Here is an 11,829-nt window from a genome sequence, read left to right as displayed (position 1 = left end):
CTCCAACAACCTCCCCCCTCCCTCAAATCCACCCACCCACCACCACCACCGCCAACCCACCCGGCCTGGCCCCAGCCCTTTCCCCTCCTGGGTCGGCTTTAATGTCATTAACAGGTGGGGGGCAAAAATAGATAGAGGAGGCACACGGACGCACAACCACACACACTGCACACACACACAGATGAAGAAATAGAGTTGAGTGTGCGCAGTGTGACACGTTTTCACACAAGTACATATTAAACTGAGACAGCTATCCAGCACAACTGTCCATGTTAGCGTAAACAAACAGATTCACTTACAGGAGCTACTGAGTGGCTGCATACCTCACACATAAACACACACACACACACACACACACACACACACAAGCTAACCATCCCAACTGGATGCCCAACCCTAACTTCATTTAAGCCCCAAAAAAAAGTGAAGATCTGTTAAAACGTCCTCCTAATTATAAATGTCCTCATGACGTTGGTGCTTCATCAGGGCCTGGTCCACACAACTACATGAAAACACACACACATATGAAGGTATGCACACACACACACACACACACACACATTTAGCTGATGCTCTTTTTCAGCTTCTACTTCCAAACATACGCACAACCACCCCCCTCCCTCCACCCTCCCTCCACCCCCAACCCACAAAAAATATCCTCCCTCAGACGTGACTGCCAGCCACTTTGACCTCCGCCCCCTTTTTACCCCCCCCCACCCCTCCCACCCCGTCCCTCCCCCATGCGTTCATTGCTCCCTCCTAACTCGCTCCCTCTCCGAGCCTCACCTCGCCCTCCGTCGCTCCGAGCGGAGCCACACACACAAAAACCAGGTCAGCAACTTGTTAATATCATTGTTGTGATATTTGTGAAGTGGCGACTGCGAAAAGCACGTTTTTAAAAAGTGTGAAAAATAAATAAATAAATAAAACTAATGCATCTAATTTCAGCACGGTATACATATACATATATATATATTTAAATATATATATATTTTTCTTTTTTGGCTGCTGGACTGTTTGGGGCGTTGGGCGAGGTGGTGGTGGGGGGTGATAAAGCTTCACTGACATGTTGCTCAAGCCGCTCTCAGTGCTCGGTGTTCATGGAGCCCAGTTTGCCGACCGTGCGATGTAAAACAGGAACATTTCTCCCTGGTGCTGATCCAGTTTGGCTTATTTCGGGAGACGAAGAGAAGACGGATTAGTTCAGGGGGCGAACCTGTTAAACGGTGTCTTTGACGCTGCTCACAGCTGCTGTAATGAGTTTCTTCCTCCAGCTTCAATGCTGCTTTTCCACACGGGTCCAATAGGAAGCCTTATAAGGAGAGCGCCGATCAGATCTGATGAGTGAGAACGGCACATTTTGCTTCTTTCTATGCCACTAACATGTATTTTAAAGCCCATTAATCCGCTTGCGAATGCTCCTTATACACACGTAAGTTCATAAAGACAGATTTTTAATTATTGTCTTTTTGAGAAACCGCATGTAATCCAGTTTTTGGGTAAAATACACCTTTTTGCATTTTATTTTCATAGCTACACGTCAGCCTCAGGTATTTTCTGTATTACAGACCGATTAGTTAATTTAATTCCACTTTCGTATTATTGTTAAATGTTGCACGGTTGATCCCAGGACTAATGCAAACACTGACCAAAATGTTCTTCTCAGAATAAGTTTGGAATTTTTTCTCACATATCTCTCTGGATTAGCACATTATCTTAAAAACAAACTGCTATAACCGCTGCTACCAGGTCTAATACAACAACAGCTGCAGGTGCAATGAATATTTCCATACTGCACAAGGACGTCAACGCCTGTGTGAAACATTTTTATTACTTGCAGTGTTGGATTTGACTTCTAATCAGTCTTTAGCTGACTGCTAAATTATTTTGGTCACATTGAATTATTTCAATTGGTCTGAACTTTCATTTTACGAAAATATCTATTTCGTATTGATATTTCCAAGTAGCACAAAGTGCTAAGACTCTTTAAAACCTGATTTTATTCTCAGCTGAGACATAAATGATTCGTCCCTAAATGGTGTTTGCATCAAATACATTAATAGTTGTGCATGATGCCTCAGTGTGCAGCGATACTTCAGACACTGCACCCTGCAGCAAAATGTCCTATTTTATTATTGCATTAACACTTGAAGTGTCATTGAAGTAGTCGGATATGAAACATGTGGATTGTGCACTAAAGATTGTGTTTGCACTCAACTGTACGGACCTTTGTTTTCTGGATAAACGTCTAACAAGCTGCAAACGTGCCCGAAAACATCTCCAAACATGCGTCTCTGCAGCTTGTTAACAAGGCAGACGCTGACGTGAAAGCAAAGTTGTGCGTTCTCCCCGGGGGGATGCGTTTCATTTTTCGCTAACAAGAGAGAGGATTGCATGTCACGTCTGTTGTCACCACATCTGAGTAGAACGCGGCAGGACAGCTGTTTCATTTATTCAGCAGACAGAAAGGTTCGGGATTCGATTCACCGGCTTCTGCACGTCCGTCTCAGAGAGCGTCTCAGAATGTCGGCTAATTGTTTATGGCCCGAACACGATAAGTGTTTTTGTGCAGCTGAGGTACAGCAAAGTGTCTCAGAATAGATGGCAGGTTGTGATTTCAGTATGCTGACTGTTTTCTGTGTGTGCTTGCTGTCACATAACATCTTAAAATAGATAATTGATTGTGATACCACTATGCTAAGCACTTTAATATTAGCCTTTCTTTCTCAGATAATTACTTGTGATTTCTGTTATTTGTTAAGTTCTCTCCAGTTCTGTACTTTTCCCCGGGGATGGAGGAGGGGAATGAGAGGACTAGAAATAAAAATAACAGCTACATGTCAATATAAGTAACAGTAGATGCACAAAAACATCACAATACCCTCATTGTCTAAAGATGAAAGAAACGTACTGAACTAAGAAACACAGACTGTCCACTGTTGCTTCTTAACTTTTAGCTAAATCTGGTACAAAGCATCTTTTTGCACTATGTAACTAATGCATTTTGTACATGATCCCTGAAATAAATAAATAATAATAATAAAAGCAGCTGGCTGTGCTTCTCTCTCAGCTCTGATGAACTAAGTGAGATCAGGTGCACTCAGTCACCTGCAGGAGATTGAGATAAAGGCGGCACCTGGAAGAACACGAGTGCATCTGCATCTGCAGGAATTAATTTACACCTCTGATACACTCATCACATGACACTCATTTAGAAGGTGCTCTCTGAAGCCCAAAGGACAAGAGCTAGATTAACTGTAACTGAAGACTGTGTGTGCATCAGAAATCACTATTATTATTCTAATGACTGTATTAATGGTGACGTCTGATAAGGAGACAGGAGGTGTCTGTGGGTTTTTAATGAGGAGTTACAGCCCGGTGTCATCCAGGAGTAGAGTTATGTCGCATGCTCTCACTTTGCACTTTCTTGTTTTTGGTCTGATATTTCACACTGTGTGATCTAATCGTTGAACCTCTGAGTCTCATTTGTGCCCATAAACTAAAGCAGAATGCTTTTCATATGCAACACTAACAACAGATAATTACGCTCAAGTATTTCCTTTTAAAGGAGACAGACAGACAGATATTTAATTAGAATTAACATGTCACTGTTGCAGCTGCAAATAAATGAATTGATTGAATATTGAAAATTACAGTGAAATTTTTACTTTTTTATATATTAAACATAGTTATACTAAAAGTTATGTTAAACTAGTTAATTGTACTTAAGACCTAGTTAAATATTGTTAATGTGTATTATTTCCTGTATTTTGGGAACATTTATCACCCAAAATAATGCATTAGTGTTAAAATATACTTGATCAGAAGTAAAATGTCAGTAAAGTTATTATTGAATTTAATTTATCGTGCATTATCAGTATATTCTGAAAACAAAGCAACTCTGATACATTTTAATAACCAATAGAAAAAATCACAAGAAAGAAGCAAAATATTCTTATATTCAATCAAATCATCTTGTATTAAGAAAGGAATCAGCCAATGGGTTAAGATGGTTTTGCTTGACAAAATCTCTTAAAAAAGCACAAATTTCTCATCTCTGAACAAAATATAAATAAAACTGAACAGAGATCTGTGTCTTCTTCAGCTGCAGCAATTAACACTTGATCTTAACAGGAAACTGATTTCAGTTACACTTTAAAACGAGTTTACCTGACATTTCACTTTGTCTTCCTTCCTTTCCTCTTTGCTCTCTGGTTTCTAGGAAAAGTCCCTTCACTCCTGACCTCCACCTCAGCTGAGGCCCAGCAGAAACACTTCACTGCTTTTTTCTTCTTCTTTTCTCCACAATGATTCATTTATCAGTTTTCTGTCTGTCGTCAAAGCCACCATTTTTTCTCAAGCTTTTTCTCAAGGAGAGGCTGCTTCCTACCGTTCCCTGCTAAAGCCTTTGGAGACGTTGGATGTTACCTTTTAGTTAGTTAGCTCTTCTTGGTCCCTTCCTTCTTACACAACAGACACAACAGTATTTTACTGACTGTTTTCTCTTGAGACACAAACTTGACACACAGCTTTGCTGCTATTTCTAGTCTCCTGTTGAAACTGGAACTTTAAGGAAGTTTGGAACTTTTGCCGCTTGTTTTTTCTGTTTCCCACAAAATGTGGTCTACGTTTTTTGTGAGCGATGAGGGCACGGTGGGCCCGGCGGGGGCGGCCCCGGCTGCACCGGGAGCAGCACCCCAGGGTGGCGGGGGTCTGGCCGGTTTGATGACTGGACGCAGTACGTTTGGAGGGGGCAAGCGCCGCAGGACCACGTCAACGGGACCGGCCATGAGCGAGGCCCAGGAGGGAAAGGTGATGGGTTTTTATTTTTGTGTGAATGTGCGACTTCTCTGCAGCTACTGTAGTGGAACCAGTCTGTCACTCTGCATGCACTAATAAAAGTTAAATCTCACTTTCATTTTGACACAAATCCACAAATTGGCACATTCACAGAGACGGGGAAATTTATAAAGACTGCAAGAACTTCACATGAATGTCAGTAGCTGCATTTCCATTACACTTTTTCGCATAATAACAGTGATGTTTCTGACATCTCGATAAACTACAGCTGCTCATTGTACGCGTTTCCATTGAAAGGTGTTTTTCAAATAAGCTCTCACTCTCATAATGTCTTGGGATATCCCATAATTCTCCTCACGCAAGACTTCACTTTGAGGAATGAACTGGTCACATGACCTCCTGCGTCATCTCTATTGCAATTTGCGATAAACTCACGAGAGGTTGAAGGTTTTAGCTTTAGATATTTGAGAGGTTTGTCCAAAATGTAAGCGTTTCCATTACCAGTTTTTGTGAGGTTTTGTGCATTTCTAGGGTGAATGGAAGCTCAGCAATACACTGGATGCACAGCTACTAATGTGTGTTAATAGTGGATAAGGAGTTATTGAAGCTAAAGGATGTAAAGCTTCATTCATTTCACAGAAGAAAAGACCTGAGCATGGTCTGACTAACTCGTAATACACAAAATCAAAAAGTGAATCAGTTTTATCTGAAACCACAGAACTCTGCTCATAAACATGTTTTTATAAAAATATTCAGTAAATTAACTGACATATATTTATTTATTTATTTTTTTGTCTGTAGATCAAATTAGCGTTCTTCGTCGCCATCGTGGGCGTCGTCCTGACCGTCCTCGGGGTCGGGACAGAGTTCTGGGTGGAGCTGTCGCCCCCGAAGAATTTCTATAACAATCAGGTGAAACATCAAAATCAGCGCCTTGGGAGCTGGATTCTTGTGAGAGTCCTGACACTTTCCGACCACGCAGCTTAATGATCTACAGAGCGCAGCTTGTTCTGTTTAACCTCCAGCTCCTACTACAGGACACGCTTCTGTTTGACTCAAGTTATCCTGTGGCAGCCTTTAGAAATGAACAGATTGTTCATCACATCACCTGCCAGGTATTTTCCCAGTGACAATTTCCCAGATGTGCACCAAAGCATCTGGCAGCAGGTTACAGATGTGTCTCAGATATAATTAATCTGTAAAAGTATTGGGGGGGGGATGAAAGGCTGCTTCAAAGAGCTGCACCCATGCGATGAATGGCAGAAGAATATTGCTGCAGATCTTGTTTTGTGATGTCTCTGGTGTTGGTTTTGCAGACTTGCCTGACGGCTCACTACGGACTGTGGAAGGGCTGCACCAAGACCCTGTGGGTGGCTGATATTGACCCAGAAAGAGAGAGCTGTGGACCCGCTGAACTGCCTGGAGGTGACTGGAAGATTTACTGTCTAGGTGGATGTCTGTGTGATATTTAAGATGGCTGACTGCCTGGACTGTTGGAGGTAAAGGAGGCTCAAGAAGGTGATTGACAGAAAAACGAGCCGAGCGGACGTTTGTCAAAACGTCGAGCTCGTTGGACGGCTCATTTTGTGGGAGTGAGTCCGGATGAATGAACGCTCTGTACCTGACTTCCTGGGATGACAAATGGTGCTTGGCTCAGCGTTTGATGGCCGGCTGAGTGGACTGTCTGACTAACTGGCTGAGTCATTGTTAGTCTGAGTGAAATGGACCGCAGCTTGTTTTGGGGTCAAGTGAAGGGATACTTGGCCAACGATGCCGATGCTTCTGGTGCGGGCGTCTAAACGATTGAGTTACAATTTGTGTTCACAGTTGCGCGAGGATAAATGCATTTGTTTTCATTGTTGTGGATTCATTAAATATGTTGTTTCATTGATTAAAGCCCCGTTAAGGTCAGAGAAAGTCCTTAGGAGGGATGGTGAGGGTTAGACACCAGTAAACTTCAGTAATCTTCTTATTTCAGGTGCAAGAGCAGCTAATGCTAATGAGACAAAGCTGTGAATTAAAGGTGACATTCGGACATCTTGGGCTTTCTTTTAGTCTGTGAGGGAAACGATTGTCAAAGCTATTTGCAGGATTTCTTCCCTTTCGCCATGACTCTTGACTTGTGTGAACTCAATTTATTTGAGGAAAAAAAAAGACTGTCCACAGAGACATCCGGATGTGTTTGTCGTCCGGTTTCAGGCGAAGTATCTGTTTGATTTTCATCAAAACAAGCAAGGAAGTTTTTCAGGGTTACCGGCTCAGAGGATGACAGGGCTGCAGCAGGGAGCTCTGGGACTTTGAGACAGGAAAAGATTGTGAAACTCTGTTTTTTTGTGTTGTTTTGTTGCAGACAAAAAAGGTTTAATGTTATTTTTTTTGGCCTGTGTTCCTTCATTGGACAGTTGGGATAGAAAGTGAAACAGAAGGAAGGACTTGCGTTGTGTCTGGTAAAGTTATTGAGGATTTTCTGTTTAGTCTTTCTATATAATGATGTGGTACGTATGTCTGTGAAGGTTCTCAGTCACCCAGGTCACGGTAACCCAAAAGACGCTGAATAAAGACAACTTGTAGGACTTGTAGAGTTTCTTGAAGACGTTCTTCAGACATGTGGTATGAACATGATCATTCTTGGGTTAAATATCTGTGTTGCGGTGTCGCCACATTCAGTCTTGACGCCTCGTATCCGAACACGTGTGATTAGTTGACACGTCACCGTGTCATTGGAGCGCTTCAAACAGCTGTAGGCGGCTCATTTTGATTTGTCTCACGTCGTGTCCATCAGGCGGACACGATAAGCGTCAGGCGTCATGATTTGTGTCCTGCAGCTTCTTTTCTGCTGGTGTGAACACATCATAAGAGCATGACCACTGATCAAAGCCTCCTCCAGCACATCCCAAAGATTCTCAGTGGGGTTCAGGTCTGGACTCTGTGGTGAAAATGATCTGGTCTCATGCTCCCTGAACCACTTTTTGTATTATTTGAGCCCCATGAATCCTGGCATTGTCCATCTTCCATCTTCCAGAATATAGAAGAAAAACTGGTACAGTAGACAACTAGTCATGATGGGGCCTCTCTCTCCTTCCCCTGATGCCCCATAACAGTGGTTCCCCACTATCCTTCCGGTTTTTAATAATGCAGCGTCGGACAGTTCTGTTCTGTTTTCTGTCACCAGAACAACTCTGCCTGGCTTCCCTTTGAACAATAGTGCAATACCGTATTTCACCACTCTTTAGAGTGGCGCTGTTTTTTCATAAAGTCCTCAATAATCAGAGAAGAGAAATAAGGAGCTGGGATAGACTCCAACAACCCCCCGTGACCCTGGTGAGGATTAAGCGGTTGTAGAAGAAGAGATGAGATGAGATGAGAAATAAGGAAGAGACGAAGTGACACAACAGAGAACTGGAAGAAACTTTACACGTGTTTATTCAGGAAAATTAGTCAATATTACATATCAGCCAGGTGCAAAATTAAATTGATATTAAGACCAGATTAGACTCCATCTGTTTCAGAAATGTTTCCAATCAATTTAATGAGGCTCAGGTGTCATTCAGGGCCCCATTCAGTCATCACAACACATGTGGGCGCCTCTTTGAGCCAGACACCTGTGATGGAGCGACCGTGTCTTCCTTTAGGGGGATTAAGGTGTACACATGTTCTGTGGTCAGTGAAAGGAAACTGCAATTATAGTCCGCCTGGCAGGCTGCATTTGAATGTCTTTCGATGTGTCTGGAGTTGAGAGCGTTCGTCTCCGAGCTGCTGTTCTGGGGGATAAAAAGTAACTGGAACACTCTGAGGATGCGGCTTTGATCACACTAATTAAGAGCGATGTGTGTGTGTGTGTTTGAGACAACAGATAAAGGTGTCACAATCTATTTGACGGCCAGACTCTAATTACTGTAACGCACCGTCAGAACGGAGGAATACAAATTGCGCAGGAAGCTTTGGATTGTCACCTTCAGCTCGTCTTTGACGTCCACGGCTGATTATGTTTGATGGAGAATAATTGAAAGTAAAGTGCACAGAGGTGGGATGTGAAGGAGGAGCCATGTGGATCCCTTGAATTTCAATAAGATGCTTGTCAAGATTGCCTGTCAGCGTTTGTGTCTTTAACAGCAGCTCTTTTCTCTTCCCCCCCCGTCCTCCATCTTTTGTCCCTCCTCCAGAATCAAACTGCACCTCTTTCAAGTTTTTCACCACGGGGGAAAATGCTGTGCTGTTTCAGAAGACGACACAGAAAAGTGAGTCATGCACACCTCCTTCGGCCTCTGTGTCCCACCTCGTCCGCCCACTCCATCTCCTTTCCCCCCTCCCTCCATCCCCTCTTCGCCCCTTCTTCTTTCTCTTCTCCTGCCTCCTGCCAGCTCCCCCCTTCCTTCTCTATCTCTGTCCTTTTGCGTCTCCCCTCACCTCCTCGCCCTCTCAGGTTGGCCATTGTCTGCTCTTTGAGTGTTTGAAATGTAATCCGCCTACGCCGCATTCGAGTGTCTCTGAGCTGCCGTCTAACCTCTCATTTCACCGGCGGCTACATAATGTATCGAGATCACACAGTGGCGTACTCCTTCATGAAGAGAGAAAGACGTACGTTCAAATCTAAGTGTAACACACAATCATTTAACAAATAAAGTCAGAGACGCGTCCATAAATCTTAATAGTTTATAAAAAAATAAAATAATTAAATGTATGTTTCATGTCCTGAATTCTTCTAAAACAAATTTTTTATTCATTGGGCCACATACAGCGATCGGCCACAACATTATGACCACTGACAGGAGAAGTAAATAACATTTAAACCATCTTGTGACAATTCATTGTTCTGCTGGGAAACTTTTAGACCTGACATTCGGATGTTGCTTAGACATGTAGCTCTAGACCAGACCAGACCAGACCAGACCAGACCAAGCCCCTCTTCCCCATAACAGTGACAGCATCCATCTAGGGCAGAGTATTAGGGTCACCCATGAGGAAAAAATGAGAGGAGGTAGATTTGCTTCATGCCAGTTGAAATTTCAAGAAAAAGTCAAAATTTCAAGGAAAAAGTCAAAATTTCGAGAAAAAAAGATGGAATCTCAAGAATGATATCAAAATGTTGGGGAAAAAAATATGAAAAAGACAAAATTTCCAAGAAAAAGTCAAGATTTCAAGAAAACGTCAAAATTTGGCCCACGTCCATTCTCTGATGAGTCACAACAGTTTTGAGACCCACTCGATATTAGGAAGGTGGTCATTATGTTGTGGATGATCTGTGCACGGTGCAATGATCTCAAACAAGCCTGAAAAAATGTCATCCTTCATGGGCAAGTTAGCAATAGCAGTTACCTTTATTTAAAAATGTTCCGTTAAAGTCTTCTATGTAATTTTTACTGGACCAGATTGGGCTGGTACTGGACCCTGGGCCACATTTTGGACTCTATATGAATGTTTCACCATGTTTCCAACATTGAAGCTGTGATTCAAGACATTAAATTATTCCTCTTGCTCATTTTAATGCTTCACAAATAACGACAAACATTATACAAAAGACTCCATCTGATACAGTAACTATGATGTTCTTGTATATTCTGTTTTATTCATTTTTCTACTCTCAGCATGTGATGTTTAAAGTGCCATTTCCAGTCGTGCATTACACAACATCCTCAGCTGCTACAGAATAACGTTGTGCTGCAGCCACTCAACTACCCACTCAAATAAAAGTAGATCAATAGAAATGCCTTCTTTTGGTTTTGTCCTGTCCACAAACAGCTGGTGTTCCTCTACAATGAAAGGACTGCTTTCACACTCTTAGGCTTTTATTTAACCGTTTTATTTAACCGTCCTCCTCCTCCTCTACTGTGCAGATCTGAACGTAGCAGCGGCCATGTTGGCCCTGTTCAGCCTGTTCCTGATGGTGATGGGAGCCATGTGCATCACCATGTCTCTCAGTAAAGAGATCCTGTTCTTCCTCAAACCAGCGTCTGTCTGCTTCATCCTGTCAGGTCAGTGAAGGCAGCGGCAAACTGGGAAAGCCGAGGTGAGGCAGTTACCGTCTGATAACCGACGTGTCTTCGTCCTCTGCAGGTATTCTGGTGCTTCTGTCCCTCGTGGTCTTCCACCAGTCCGTCCTGGCCTTCCTGGCCAGCGACCACAGAGTCCCCCTCCACCACGAGCTCTCCTGGTCAGTGTCGTGTCTCGGCTGCGCGGGGGCCGTCCTCATCATAGGTGGGATCTTCTTTCTGCTCCTTGCGCTGCCCTATAGCCCCTGGCGGAAGTGTCTCCCCCACAAGGAAAGCAATGACAGCTAGTGGCACCGGAGGTGCACCTTCTCAGCCCCTCATGTAGGGGGGCCACAATGTTTCCCAGATATGTCTTTGCAAAGAGAATTCTTTCTGATATTTCTTTCTTGTGTTTCTTTTCCAGTTTTATTATACTTGCACGGTGACTCCATCAGCCACAACATTATGACCACTGACAGGAGAAGTAAATAAAATTTAAACCATCTTGTGACAATTCATTGTTCTGCTGAGGAACTTTTGGACCTGGCACTCATTCATGTGGACGTTACTTAGACATGAAGCACCCACCGAGACCAGACCAGGCACCCCCACCTCATAGCAATGACACTCTTTTCAATGGCAGCAGCCATCTAGGGAAGAGTACTAGGGCCACCCGTGAGGAAAGAAAATGAGAGAAGGTAGAGGTAGATTTTTTTTTCTTAATGCCAGTTGCAATTTTAACAAAAAAGTCAAAATTTCAAGAAAAAGATCAAAATTTAAGAAAAAAAAGACAAAATTTGAAGAAAAAGAAGAAAGTCAAAATGTTGGAAAAAAGTCACATTTTTTTGAAAAAAGTAAAAAATTTATGAAAAAAGACAAACTTTCAAGGACAAAGTCACAATTTTAAGAAAAAAGTTAAAATTTTGAGAAAAAAAAGTTAAAATTTTATGAATAAAGACAAACTTTTGAGGAAAAAGTCACAATTTCAAGAAAAAAACATTTCAAGAGAAAAAGACCGAATTTGGAGAAAAAATATCAAATTTTAAGAAAGGTAGGAGTT

General features: G+C 42.6%; 1 protein-coding gene across 2 annotated transcripts; it reads left to right on the top strand.

Moving 5' to 3' along the window:
- The first annotated feature begins 748 nt into the window (after positions 1 to 748).
- On the top strand, positions 749 to 11,563 carry LOC125020484 (voltage-dependent calcium channel gamma-6 subunit-like). Of its 2 annotated transcripts, none has more exons than XM_047605842.1 (7): positions 749 to 831; positions 4,223 to 4,812; positions 5,602 to 5,712; positions 6,117 to 6,225; positions 8,964 to 9,038; positions 10,635 to 10,772; positions 10,855 to 11,563. In XM_047605842.1, the coding sequence occupies exons 2-7, from the start codon at positions 4,618 to 4,620 to the stop codon at positions 11,076 to 11,078; spliced, it is 852 nt and encodes a 283-aa protein (XP_047461798.1). In that variant the 5' UTR covers positions 749 to 831; positions 4,223 to 4,617; the 3' UTR covers positions 11,079 to 11,563. The 2 variants fall into 2 exon arrangements, with proteins under 2 accessions (XP_047461798.1, XP_047461797.1); XM_047605841.1 differs by lacking the exon at positions 749 to 831 and adding an exon at positions 1,079 to 1,344.
- The last annotated feature ends 266 nt before the right edge of the window (positions 11,564 to 11,829 follow it).

The sequence above is a fragment of the Mugil cephalus genome, chromosome 14, assembly GCF_022458985.1.
Source record: "Mugil cephalus isolate CIBA_MC_2020 chromosome 14, CIBA_Mcephalus_1.1, whole genome shotgun sequence".
NCBI classification, from domain to species: Eukaryota; Metazoa; Chordata; class Actinopteri; order Mugiliformes; family Mugilidae; genus Mugil; species Mugil cephalus.
This window is presented reverse-complemented; position numbering and strand designations above follow the sequence as displayed.